Source organism: Pelodiscus sinensis, chromosome 2 (genome assembly GCF_052426305.1).
Source record: "Pelodiscus sinensis isolate ZL-2025 chromosome 2, ASM5242630v1, whole genome shotgun sequence".
In the NCBI taxonomy this organism is placed as follows: domain Eukaryota; kingdom Metazoa; phylum Chordata; order Testudines; family Trionychidae; genus Pelodiscus; species Pelodiscus sinensis.
Genome location: NC_143053.1, coordinates 232,778,996 through 232,791,627, shown reverse-complemented (window position 1 = coordinate 232,791,627; position 12,632 = coordinate 232,778,996). Strand labels below are relative to the sequence as shown.

At 49.8% G+C, this 12,632-nt stretch overlaps 1 protein-coding gene across 7 annotated transcripts in view; it reads right to left on the bottom strand.

Moving 5' to 3' along the window:
• Positions 1 to 12,632, bottom strand: part of CCDC7 (coiled-coil domain containing 7) — a 361,859-nt gene that overhangs the window by 177,390 nt on the left and 171,837 nt on the right. For all 7 annotated transcript variants that reach the window (XM_075922671.2, XM_075922670.2, XM_075922665.2 and 4 more), the window contains one exon: positions 3,558 to 3,636. In XM_075922671.2, coding sequence (XP_075778786.2) covers positions 3,558 to 3,636 — 79 coding nt within the window. The remainder of the gene's footprint in view (positions 1 to 3,557; positions 3,637 to 12,632) is intronic.

Sequence of the window (12,632 nt, the reverse complement as noted above, 5' to 3'; positions counted from 1 at the left end):
TCCTAGTATTCTATGATTCTATACAGGCAGTCCCCGGGTTACGTCAGTCCGACTTACGTCGGACCCCTAGTTACGAACTGGGGGAGGGGCCCTGCTAGCGTGGAGGATGCTTCTCCCCAGCAGACCAGGGAGACGCGGAGCTAGGGCCCCCCCTCCCACAGCAGACCAGGGAGACGCGGAGTGGCTTTTCTCGCCGCGGAGGACGTGGGCGGCGGGACCGCCGAGACGCGCCGCAGTCCCGATGCTTGCATCCTCCATGGCAAGAAAAGCCGCTCCGCGTCGGACTGGTCTGTTGGGGGGGGCGCAGCTAGTGCGCCCCTCCCCCCAGCAGACCAGGCTTTTCTCGCCAACGCCTTGGGTAGAGCAGCTGGGGGGCTGCCGGGTTGGTCCCACAGCGCCGAGGTGCGGCGCTACTGGACCAACCCAGCAGCACCCCAGCTGTTCTGCCCCAGGCGTCCCCAAGTCAGCCGCTGCTGAAACTGATCAGCGGCTGACTACAGGAAGCCCGAGGCAGAGCTGCTCTGCCCCGGGCTTCCTGGAATCAGCCGCTGATCAGTTTCAGCAGTGGCTGACTTGGGGACACCTGGGGTAGAGCAGCTAGGGTGCTGCCGGGTTGGTTCCCGCAGCGCTGACGTGCGGTGCTGCAGGGACCTACCCGGTAGCGCCCCAGCTGCTCTGTCCCAGGCATCCAGATTCAGCCGCTGTTGAAACTTTTCAGCGGCTGATTCCAGGAAGCCCGGGGCAGAGCAGCTCTGCCTCGGGCTTCCTGTAGTCAGCCACTGGTCAGTTTCAGCAGCGGCTGACTTGGGAACACCTGGGGCAGAGCAGCTGGGGTGCTACCGGGTTGGTCCAGTAGCGCCGAGGAGCGGCCCTGCGGGTCCAACTCAGCAGCACCCAGCTGCTCTGCCCCAGGCGTGTCCGATTCAGCCGCTGCTGGTCAGTTTCAACAGCAGCTGAATCTGGACGCCAGTTCCGACTTACATACAAATTCAACTTAAGAACAAACCTACAGTCCCTATCTTGTACGTAACCCGGGAACTGCCTGTAATTCTATATATATATATATATATATATATATATATATATATATATATATATATATATACACACATTATGCAGGCTGCTCCGGGGAGAAAGGACTACCCCAGCCCTCTCTCATTGGAGTAGCTTAGGGCCTAGTGAGAAGCACTTCTCTGTGACTGGTGCAGTTCCAGAGGGCACAGCTGGGGGATGAATGCATGTCCCCCAGCTGAGGTAGGCCCAGGTTTGTCTGCCCCTTGCATGCCCCTGGCAGAGTGAGGAATGCAGCAAATTGTGCACTTTCCCCTCATTCCCTAACTAAGGGTAACAGCCAGCAATATTCCCATATGAATCAGAAGGAGAGCTTCAGCCCCTCCCACCCTCTCTAAAGGGCACCTGGGAGATGGGAAGCTCAGGCAGTCCTGAACAGGGGATGGTCGGGCATGGGGGGAATGCCCTCAGTAAGCCCCTTTCACCTGCCTAGTGATTCTGACTCTTTTCAATATAGTTTTCTGAGAAGCAATCCTATTCCAGGCACATCCCATTTTCCTGGTACAATGAAACCTTACCTTGCTTTAAGTAATAATAAGAGGAAGCTGCATACCAAATTTGGTGGTCCTAGCTCTTACCGTTTAGGAGGAGTTGAACAAACAGACATACAGAAACACAAACTCTCTCAAATATATCGTAGAAGGTAAAAATTCACTCACACATGCCAAAGGAGTGCTGCTTTAACCTCTGCTCTCAAGGTTGGCTGTTGGTATAGTGGCTTTGCAAAGAGGCCTCTCCAACATCCCATACCCAACAGTCAAAGGGCTCATCTAGACTACGCTAACGTGTTGAAAGAGGATATCACTTTTGAAAGTGGAGCTTTCGAAAGTGAAAGTAGTTTAGACATGGCTTTTTCAGGGAACCTCCCCTCCTTTTTCAAAAAGCCTCTCTTCCTCAAAAAATTAGGTTTATGCGGCTTTTTAAAAAAACAGGGGGTTCGCCGAAAAAGCTGCGGAATTTGCATATCCTCTTTCAACACTTTAGCATAGTCTAGATGATCCCATACAGACTAGAGCTCATGGGGCTATAACATAAATGTTACAGTACTTGATTAGAGAGACACAGTGGCCCAAAATACCCATCCAGGGAGTGGAATGATAGTGAATGAATTTCAGAATAGACTAGAAAGAATTTAATTGAAAATATGCTTGGAGCCTCAACAAAGCCCAACTATTTGGGCTTAATATAAAAAGAAGTAAATTTCACCCACAAAGAAATTAAATATACACACATTCTTTACAAAAACACTTAGAAGTAATTCTCTATATCTTACGTTGTACATACCTACATTAAAATGAATGAGGCTGTGTCTAGACTGCAGGGTTTTTTCAAAAAAAGTAGCCCCGGCCCATCACAACACAGCCAGTCCCGCCCTAGTGAGGCTCTGCTCCTCCACGCCCCGCTCAGTGCGTCTCCTGCCGAGGCGCAGCTTGGCTGTTTTTTAAAATGGTGCTGCAACGCCAAGCCGCGCATGACCCCGCCCTCTCCGGCTCGCTGTACGTGACCCCGGCCCTGGTGCAGCCCCGGCTCCTCCCAGCACTGCCACCTGGGCTGACAGCTTCCTTTCTCCAGCCAGGGTCAGCTTGCTGGCCTCCTCGCTGGAATCCCTCGGCCCATTGGGGTCTTCTGGCGGGGCCACCAGTGCTGGCAGCACCCCTACTAGCTCCAGTGCAGAGCACACGCCTATGCTTTCCCTCTGTCCCGGGCTGGCAGAGTGGGGCCCCAGAAAGCGTGGTGCCCTATGAGACTTCATACTCCACGTATGCCTAAGGACGGGCCTGTTGGCGGCCTGTAGCAGACACAAACCACAATATCACTGCTGTTGCTTACACCTCTAAACTTGACCCAGAGACTCTCAACAGGCTTTTCTCCTTCTGTATACTGGAGTTCTGAACAATCATAGCGCTCTCTTACATACAGTGCAACTCCTCCTCCTTTTCTCCCTTGCCTGTTCTTCCTGAACAGTTTATATCCTTCCATGACAGCGCTCCAGTCATGAAAGTCATCCCACCAAGTCTCTGTTATCTCAAACAAATCGTAGTTCGTGAACTAGGCCAGAGCCTCCAATTCTTCCTGTTTGTTACCCAGGCTTCTCGCATTGGTGTACAAACACCTTAGATAACCAGTTGATCACCCAACCCTCTGCATTTGAATCATGGGTCCTCCTTTGTTGCTCGTTCCTCTTTGCAGTCCTTCCTGATATCCGAGAAAAAAAGCACAAAAGCCTCTTGCGCTAAAATGGCCCCTAATTAATTATGCAAATGAAGTGTGGCCACATGCTAAGCCACGCTTCATTTGCATAGGCTTTTGCACAAGAGAGGTGCAGTGTAGATGTAGCCTATTGGTAATGCAAGGGAAAATCCTTTGCCACTGATACTCTAGATGTGCACACACCTGGAGTGGATGGACATATGCATTCAAAGAACAACTGTAACCCTAAAAATAGATACTATATGCAGTATTGAGAAGTGATGAATATCTATTACCTGAGCTTTAATTAAATCTTTCATTTTCTGATTTTCACTTCCTTTTTTAGACTGAATAAAAGAAACTCTCCTTGCTTCCCTGTAAATAACAACATATGTTCATATTAGCAATGTTTAATACTGAAGCTATTGATAATGCAGACAATCTAAGAACTTTGATAACCAAATGTTCACTCTAAAAAGCGAGCTTAGATTCCAATTTCATTCTTCTTATTCCAAGTTATAAATAGAGCAATAACTTGAGAAGCAATTTTAATTCTGCAGAGATGAAAATTCAAAGCCATTCAAATAAACTAATGTTAATTACCAAATAGAAGTAACTCCTCTAGTACATACATTTTTGTGATATGCATGCCCTGGAACAGTAGCTCAGAACTTTCTTTATAGCAATGTCCCACGTGGCCATCCACAGTAAGACTGATCCAAATATTAAGACTGAACATATGTCTACACTTTGAACTGAAGGTGTAATTTCCAGCTCCAAGAGACTTACCTATGCTGGCTCTGATTAAGCTAACACACTAAAAACAAGAGTGTAGACAGCTGTGCAAATAGGAAATACTGGTCACCCCAAGTACAATACCATTGAAGATGCTAGGCACTTCCTTGTGACAGCTAGCTGCATCCTACATCTCTGCTATTTGTGCATTCTGGCTATATTAAATTTTTAGCCCACTGGGGTACAGCTAGACTGTGGGAGGGAGGGAGGAAGGGAGGGATACCTCCAGTATCCCCAAAAAACCTCTGCTGCATCCAGGGAGCGCATTTGCACTTCCACTTTTTTTTGTGGAAGTGCAAACATGCTCTTTCGGAAGCTCCTGCATTCCTTGTTCCATGAGAAAGAAGGGGGCTTCTGAAAGAGGGTTTTTTTTCTGACATTTGGCCCAGTTTAGATGGGCCAAATGTCGGAAAAGCCTCTTCCAACAAAATGATCGGAAAAAGCTATGCAAAATGTGACACAAAATTGTAGTCTAGCCATATCCTAGGTGAATCAGAGTTAATACAGATATGTTTTCTTGAGCTGGGAATTTTAGCTCTAGTTCAAAGTATGCACATACCATATAAGTATATAAAGAAATGCAACTCCATCACCTTTCATTTACTTTTGCCACAAATCAAGACCAACAGTAAATTCTAAATACTAATAAAGAAAGATAAAAAGTAGGAATACATGCAGATCAATACAGATCTCCTTCACATATGTTTTGTATGAATCCTCATTTCAGCAACTTTAACTAGCAGTGCAAACCTCAAAGAAAGAAGGAGCTGGAGCATACTTGAGACTGTACACTACATTAATGCATTAGACATCAGTTCTAGTCACCAACTCAAGTTGTAAACAAGTACAAACAGAATGCCAAGTAGCAGCTTCTGTTATCTCCTAGATGGACACATTTCTCAGACATGTAGCAGAAATTGCTTCAGATTTTATATAATGTAAATCTAATGGATGTTAGGAATAATTAAAAAAGGGATATAGAATAAGATGGAGAATATCTTATTGCCCTTATATAAATCCATGGTACGCCCACATCTGGAATACTATGTACAGACTAGCCAATTAGCCCATCATAAGATGAGATTTTCAGGTCTCTCCTCCATGTCGGTCTTCTCTCCTGAGCCTCCGGTCTCTTTCTCTCTCTCTCCTCCTCCTATTGCCACCCCCTCTTTCTCTCAGCTCTCCTCCGCCTTCTGACTTTCTCTCCATCTCTTTCTTTCTCTTCTCCCCCACCTGCCTCTCACTCCCACTTTCTCTTCTCCTCCTCCTCCTGCCTCTCACTCTCTCTCCTCTCTCCTCTGTCTCCATTGGGGATGCATGAGCGGGGCAGGCAGCACCCCAGGTGCACACGCCCGGGTGAGTCCAGCTCCCCACCAGCCAGTTCCTCCTCCTAATTTCCCACGGCCAACCTTGCTGCCCCCGACTCCCACCCCCAACCAGCTTTGCTTCCCACCAGCCGCCCCTCCCCCATTCTCCCTTGGCCAGCTACGCTGCCTCTGACCCCCCCCCATTTTTGCTTCCCCCGCAGCCAGCCCCACTCCAATCCCAGCGGGTCCCTCCCCCATCCCGCCCCCAATCAAGGGTGTCTAATTATTTTTACACCCTACTCCAATGACATACACGGCCAGGGGGTGGGGCCATGTATGTCACTACCCCGCCCCCATTCCCCTCCCGCCATGGTGCTCGGCTGAGTTCTACACCACTCAGTCGTGCCACCATGGGGGAGCAAGTGGCTCCCCCACGGTGGCCCAGCTGAGTGCACAGCACTCAGCCAAGCGCCACGGCGGGAGGGGAGGGAAAGTGGGGCAGTGGCGTACACGGCCGGGCCCCACCCCCTGGCCGTGTACGTCACCACCTCGCCCCCCTTCCCCTTCCACTGTAGTGCTTGCCTGAGTTCTGCGCCGCTCAGCTGGGCCGCAGCAGGGGACCAAGCGGCGGCAAGAGGCCATTTGCGGTCCGCGCTCCCCATGCAGCACGGGTGTACTGCATGGGGAGTGTGGACCCCAAATGGCCTCTTGCTGCTGCTTGCTCCCCCGCCACGGCCCAGCTGAATGGCACAGAACTCAGCCGAGAACCATGGCGGAAGGCAGGAACTCACAGACATTGGGCTACTATATATATGATGTGGTCTCCTCATCTCAAAAAAGAGATACTGGCATTAGAAAAGGTTCAGAGAAGGACAACTAAAATTATTAGGGGTTTGGAACAGGTCCCATATGAGGAGGGATTAAAGAGACTGGGACTTTTCAGGTTGGAACGAGGAGACTAAGGAGGGATATGATAGAGGTATATAAAATCATGAGTGGTTTGGAGAAAGTAAATAAGGAAAAGTTGTTTACTTGTTCCTGTAATATAAGAACTAGGGGCCACCAAATGAAACTAATGGGCAGCAGGTTTAAAACAAATAAAAAGAAGGTTTTCTTCACACACTGCATAGTCAATCTGTGGAACTCCTTGCCTGAGGAGGTTGTGAAGGCTAGGACTATAACAGGGTTTAAAAGAGAACTAGATAAATTCATGGAGGTTAAGTCCATTAATGGCTATTAGTCAGTATGGGTAAGGAATGGTGACTCTAGCCTTTGTTTGTCAGATGGTGGAGATGGATGGCAGGAGAGAGAACGTTTGATCATTACCTGTTCGATTCACTGCCTCTGGGACACCTGGCATTGGCCACTGTCTGCAGACGGTACTGGGTTGGATGGACCTTTGGTCTGACCCAGTATAGCCATTCTTATGTTTTTATGTTCTTATTCCAAGGCTTTCTGATAGAGAAACTTACACAATCATGAGTGTAGTGATAGAAATACAGGACTATGTAGCACTTTAAAGACTAACAAGATGGTTTATTAGATGATGAGCTTTCGTGGGCCAGACCCACTTCCTCAGACCAAATAGTAGAAGAAAATTGTCACAACCTGTCACATTACCGAATTGGAGGGAAGCAGCCAGATCGCTGCTGCACCCCTAGGTGGGGGTGTTGGCCCCAGAAACTGGTATAGGGGGGAGCCATGTGGGGTATTGAATGGGAGCTTATTGTTTGTTGATCCTGTGTACACTGTTTATGTGAGTATATAATGTCTGTGTGTGTAGATAGGAATCTGTGTGGAAGCTGAATATTTCTTGGAATGTGGTTAAGCATTGCTATGGACAGGCTGAGTAGCGAAGCCCTGTGGAACAATGGCACTTGATGGGCCAAAGACACACCTAAAGCAGGAGGGCGGAGACCCAAGAGCTGCCAGCAGAGAGAGGCTGAGGACCAGGTGACCGGCTGAGACCAGAAGAGGCCAGGAAGTGGGTATAAAGAGGCCATGTGGTCGATGCCATTTTGTTCTCAGCTCAGCACTTCATCCCAGAGGCAGCACTGCAGGGATTGAAGAGCCCGGAAGACCTGTGAACCCATCCTGATCGTAGGATGTGCAATAAGAACTTTTAAACCAGCAGCTGCAACATCTCTGCTAGAGCCTGCATCGAGAACTGGGAGATTTGGTGCATGTAACGTACTGTACTTTAATAACCTTACTCTCATGCTTTTCTTTCCTGTAATAATAAGCCTTTAGATATAGATTCTAAAGGATTGGCCCAGCGTGATTTGTGGGTAAGGTCCAGAGGGTAAATTGACCAGGGATCTGTGGCTGGTTTCTTGGAACCGGACAGAACTTGTTCGGGGTAGGTGGGATTGGGTGCTAGGACCCCCCACCTGTGTATTGGCCCGGGGCCATCTGGGGCACGGATATTGCGGGGGTGTCGGAGGGGTTTTGCTCGGGAGGCTTCATGCAGGTTGCTGAAGCGCTCTGTGGGACTGGTTTGTGGCCTGTTTGGAGAGGTCACCAGTCAAGGGGGCTGTAAGAAGCCCTGGATTTGAGCAATTCGCCCTGAGCGGACGCCCTCAGCTGTGCCCAGACACGGCCCGGTCTGTCACACAACCATATATACCAAAGGATACAATTAAAAAAAATGAACACATATGAAAAGGACAAATCAAATTTCAGAACAGAAGGGGGATGGGGGGGGGGAAGGTAAATGTCTGTGAGCTAATATTAGAGGTGATAATTGGGGAAGCTATCTTTATAATGGGTAAGATAATTAGATTGTTCAGACTCAGGTTTAAAGTGTCGAATTTAAGCATGAATAACAGTTCAGAAGATTCTCTTTCAAGTGCAGTCTTAAAAGGCTTTTGAAGCAGGATGCAGGTAATTAAGTCGTTGAGTGTAAATATGCATCAGACTGCTTTCACTGGATCTATCATATACTACAAGAGGTTGAGAGTATTTGTAAACTGATTAGTTTTGATACCTAGATTACACAGTCTGGCTTTTTTTGGCAGTCAGAGGCTCAGGGCTCTGTGCACGGAGCTGACTGACTGGACGGGGCTGATGAATCACGTGGGAAGCTGTTCTGCCCTGCAGCTTAGAGAGAATACTGCTTACCACCAGGAGAAACATCATCTTGCCTGTTCTTCAGGAAGAGGACACTCCAAGGAGAAGCTACGCCAAGGAGAAGCACAGAAGCTACTCATTGCCCTGAAGCTCCGGATATGGACAAAACCGGAGGCACCTCTCCGAGGATATGAGACCTGACTACAACTGATCACCCTGCCGCCCTAGAGGATGTTTCAAGAGATGACCTCCCCATGACTCAGAATCCTGAAGCCTCACAAGGGCCTGCCAGATGACGAGGTACTTTGGCCTGTGAGTCCAGCCTCCTCTTCAGAGCAACCTTGTTTCTCCATGCTTCCATGCCATGAGAATTGCTCAGCGAGACCTTGGACATGCTGGAAGATCATCCAGGCAAGAAAGCAGATTCCTTGACTTTGACTTCCCAATCCCTGCATGTCTCCTCCTCTGCTCTGAATGCTTCCCCTTCTGAGGAGTCTGGACCCATGGGGTCCTGAGTAAGCACACCTGGAAGGCTTACAACAAACAAGTTGACTTCTGCTAAATATACTGCAATCAGCTCTTCGAGACACATTAAAAAGTGCAAATACCACTAGACAACCAGTGCAGGGCCCCCGAGCAAGAGCAATTTCCCCACCTACCCCAGTTCAGTGGATCTCTACCATACACATCAATGATGCTCCAGCTTTGGCACTCCGTGGAATCACAAGACCACCAGGAGATACAACTGCCGGCTGAGGAAGAGTCAACTTCCTTCCCATGGAGCTAACAGACTGGACAGTAATGCAGAAAGAATCAGTCCCATTTCCAGAATCCTCACACTGGACTCCATGGTAAAAAGGATCACCATTTCAACCCTCATCAACAACCTCTCTGATCACCTCAGCATGTACCTCATGAACACCAAGCAAGGAATAGATATTAGGCAGGTAAGCACTCCCCCACAGCAAGCTCTCCCGTTGGACGAACCGGCCCCACTTCCCAGGCACCTAGCAAGTTCAGATTGCAGAAGGAGCATTACGCAGCCCTTAGGTCCTGCAGCAGATCCCTACCCTGAGGAAGTCCAATGCTTCCACAGCGGTCACCCAGAAGGACCTTGACCACTCCCACATCTCAATGAGAGTACCCCAGCAAGATACTCCCTGCAAGAGGACCAGTGCAGACACCAGCACCTCCAGGGATGACCACAACCAGCTCAGTCCCAGCATCCGACCTCCCAGGACACCTTTCCAATGGATATGAACCAGCACTGACCCAGAGACACCGAACGAGTTTCCTTCCACAATACCTAGGTTCTTGCTTCAGGACCCAGTGGAGCATCAGTTTTATCTCTATGGCCCCTTGCCAGCCTGATCCTGAGGAGACTGGACAACATGAGGAGAGGCATCCCCAAGCAAGGGCTGCCAACTCGTGGCAACTCTTCTGGACAGATAAACTGACCAAAGCAGGTACTTCTACAGACTTCAAATCCATGCTAGACTCATCACCCAACTGTCCACAGAAGCCATGTCCAGGAGGAGTGATCAACAGGAGGATGCACGGCTCCCTTGAAGACTCCTAGCACCAAGACAAGAGAAGACAGGAGAGGGGATGCTGGCCGTCACAACAACCCAGATGCCTTGACCTGGATACAGAGTGAACCATCCCTATGTCATGTGGGAGATCCTCAACAGGACACCATCTTACTGTGCTATTCTGCCCAAGACACTCCACACATACTTCAAGGACATTTTCTACAGTGAGGCCTGTTCTGGTACACCATACCCAGAGTGCCTTTACCAGATGCCTCAAGTCAATCTCACAGACAACCTAGAAAGGGACTTCACCCTAAAGAAAGTCCATTCAAAACTGACAAGGACCACAAACACTGTCTCCAGGAAAGACGGTATTAGGTACCAACCCCACAAAGACACTTGACCCAGGCTTTCTGGTGCTCGCCACCATCTCCAACTGCTGCAAGTGGTTTGGCCACATTTGCGGCTCTTGGAAATCATCCATGATGGTCCTCATCCACAAGAAGGGCAATCAAGACAACCTAGGCAACTGGAGGCCCATTTCTTTGTGTTCTATCATTTACAAATTCTACGCCAGCTGTCTTGCAGCAAGGATCACAGACTGGGCAATGTGCAAAGGCACCATCAGCTCGATGCAAAAAGGCTTCATGTCCTGCAAGGGGTGCTATGATCATAACTTTGTCCAACAGATGGCCATCCAGGAGGCCAGGAGCTCTCGCAGGCAGTGTGCCATAGCCTGGCTCAACCTGGCCAACATCTTCAGCTCCATCCCACATCATCACATCTTCAACACCCTCACAGAGTTCGGGATGCCCAACACTTTCCTCCAGCTGCTCCATGACCTCTACAAAGACTGCACCACCACCATTGGCTCCGTGGATGGAGAGACACCTGCCATCCACATCCACCATATGTGAAGCATGGTTTCCCTCTCAGCCTCACTGTATTCATCTTGGCCATGGAATTGTTCCTGTGTGCCATTTCCTGCAGCCCAGTCAGGTTCGACCTCCATATTGATGTTGTGGCCAACGAGGACAACCTGGTCCTGATCACTGATAGTTTGGAGGGCCACCTGCAGATGCTAAATGTCACTAGCCAGGCTGCCGAATGGATGGGCCTTTGCTTTAACACCAGAAAGTGCACCTCTCTTCACATGGGAAAAGGCATCAAGAACCTGGTGAGACCTCCAGATTGAGATAGAGTCCATGATCTCTCTTGAGGAAGGGCAACATTACCAGCACCTGGGAACCCCTATAGGAGTCTGAATCCAGCAGATACCCAAAGAAACCATTGCTGAGATTCCACAAGATGTGACCCTCCCAGACAACTTCCTGCTTGCCCCTGGCAGAAGATCAACACACTCAACACCTTCCTTCTCCCTCACATCTCCTTTATCCTCAAGGGCTTGGCCATGGCCAAGGTACCCCTGAACAAGGCAGATAGCACCACATGACAGCTCATCGGGAAGTGGCTCTATCTCTCCCAGAGGGCCAGCATGGACATTATTTACATCTCTCACAGGCAAGAGAGTGCCAATGTACCATGCATGAAAGACCTGTGCAAAGAAGCGATGGTCACCCATGCCTTCCATTTCCTAATGTGCCTGGACCCCAACGTATGGGACATCATAGAGAGCACCATGCAAGGGATGGTAAGGAAACATACTGCCAGAGCCCTCGCTACGCATGACATTGCTACCTACCTGAGTGGCTCCTTAGAAGTTAAATTCGGGAGAGAAAGGGAACACTTGTCACTGTGGTCCCATGTCCACAACACTTCGTGCTGCCTAGAGTAGAGAATTGGCTGCCATTGGATGTTGTGCGAAGAGTGCTGTGAGCTGGGATTCCTGATACCATGCATGAAGACCTTGGAGCACACCATCATCACTTTGCCCACCAGGACTATGCTCAAGAGGACCCTAAGAGATTCCATCTGCAGCCACTACATGGAGAACCTGAAGAAGCCAGATGAAGGGAAAATGTTCGAGGTGACCAGCAAGTGAGAGACACCCGCATTGCAGACTGGCAGTTCATCCACAGGCCCAACTCAACTTCATCCCCTCAACAGGGCCATACACCATGGAGACTGTGACAAGAGGTACAAGAGGTGTGGATTCAGCAATGAGACCCTGCTCCACATCCTGTGCAGCTGCCAGATCCACTCCAGGGCCTAGCAAGTCCACCACAATGTCATCCAGGACCAGTTCATCAAAGTACTCCTGACAACCCTGGGCAGCAAAACTCTGTCGTTCCAGGAACAAACAGCTTGCTGAGACTGGACATCATGATAACTGTGATGGGGAGCGCGTACCCCGCACTGAAGAGGGGGAGCTAAGAATTTGTGCTCAGTCAGGGCAGACTCCCAGAGGGGAAGGAGCTTAGGCCAGAGCTTCTGAGCTGCTCCTGCAGCAGCCGCCACCGCCGCCACCACTGGAACAGCAACCTTGGCGGCAGCTGCCACAGCCACAGCTGCCCCAGGAGCAGCAATCCCAGCAGCAGCAGCAGCCGCCGCGGCCACAGCCGCCCTAGGTCAGCGACCCCGGTGGCAGCAGCTGCCACATCCAGCCCCGAGCAACCCCAGCAGCAGCCACTTCAGCCACAGCCCCAACCAGGGAGGACATCCATGAGGGTCAGATACATCGAGCAATGCCCCAAGAGCTGAGCAGTGC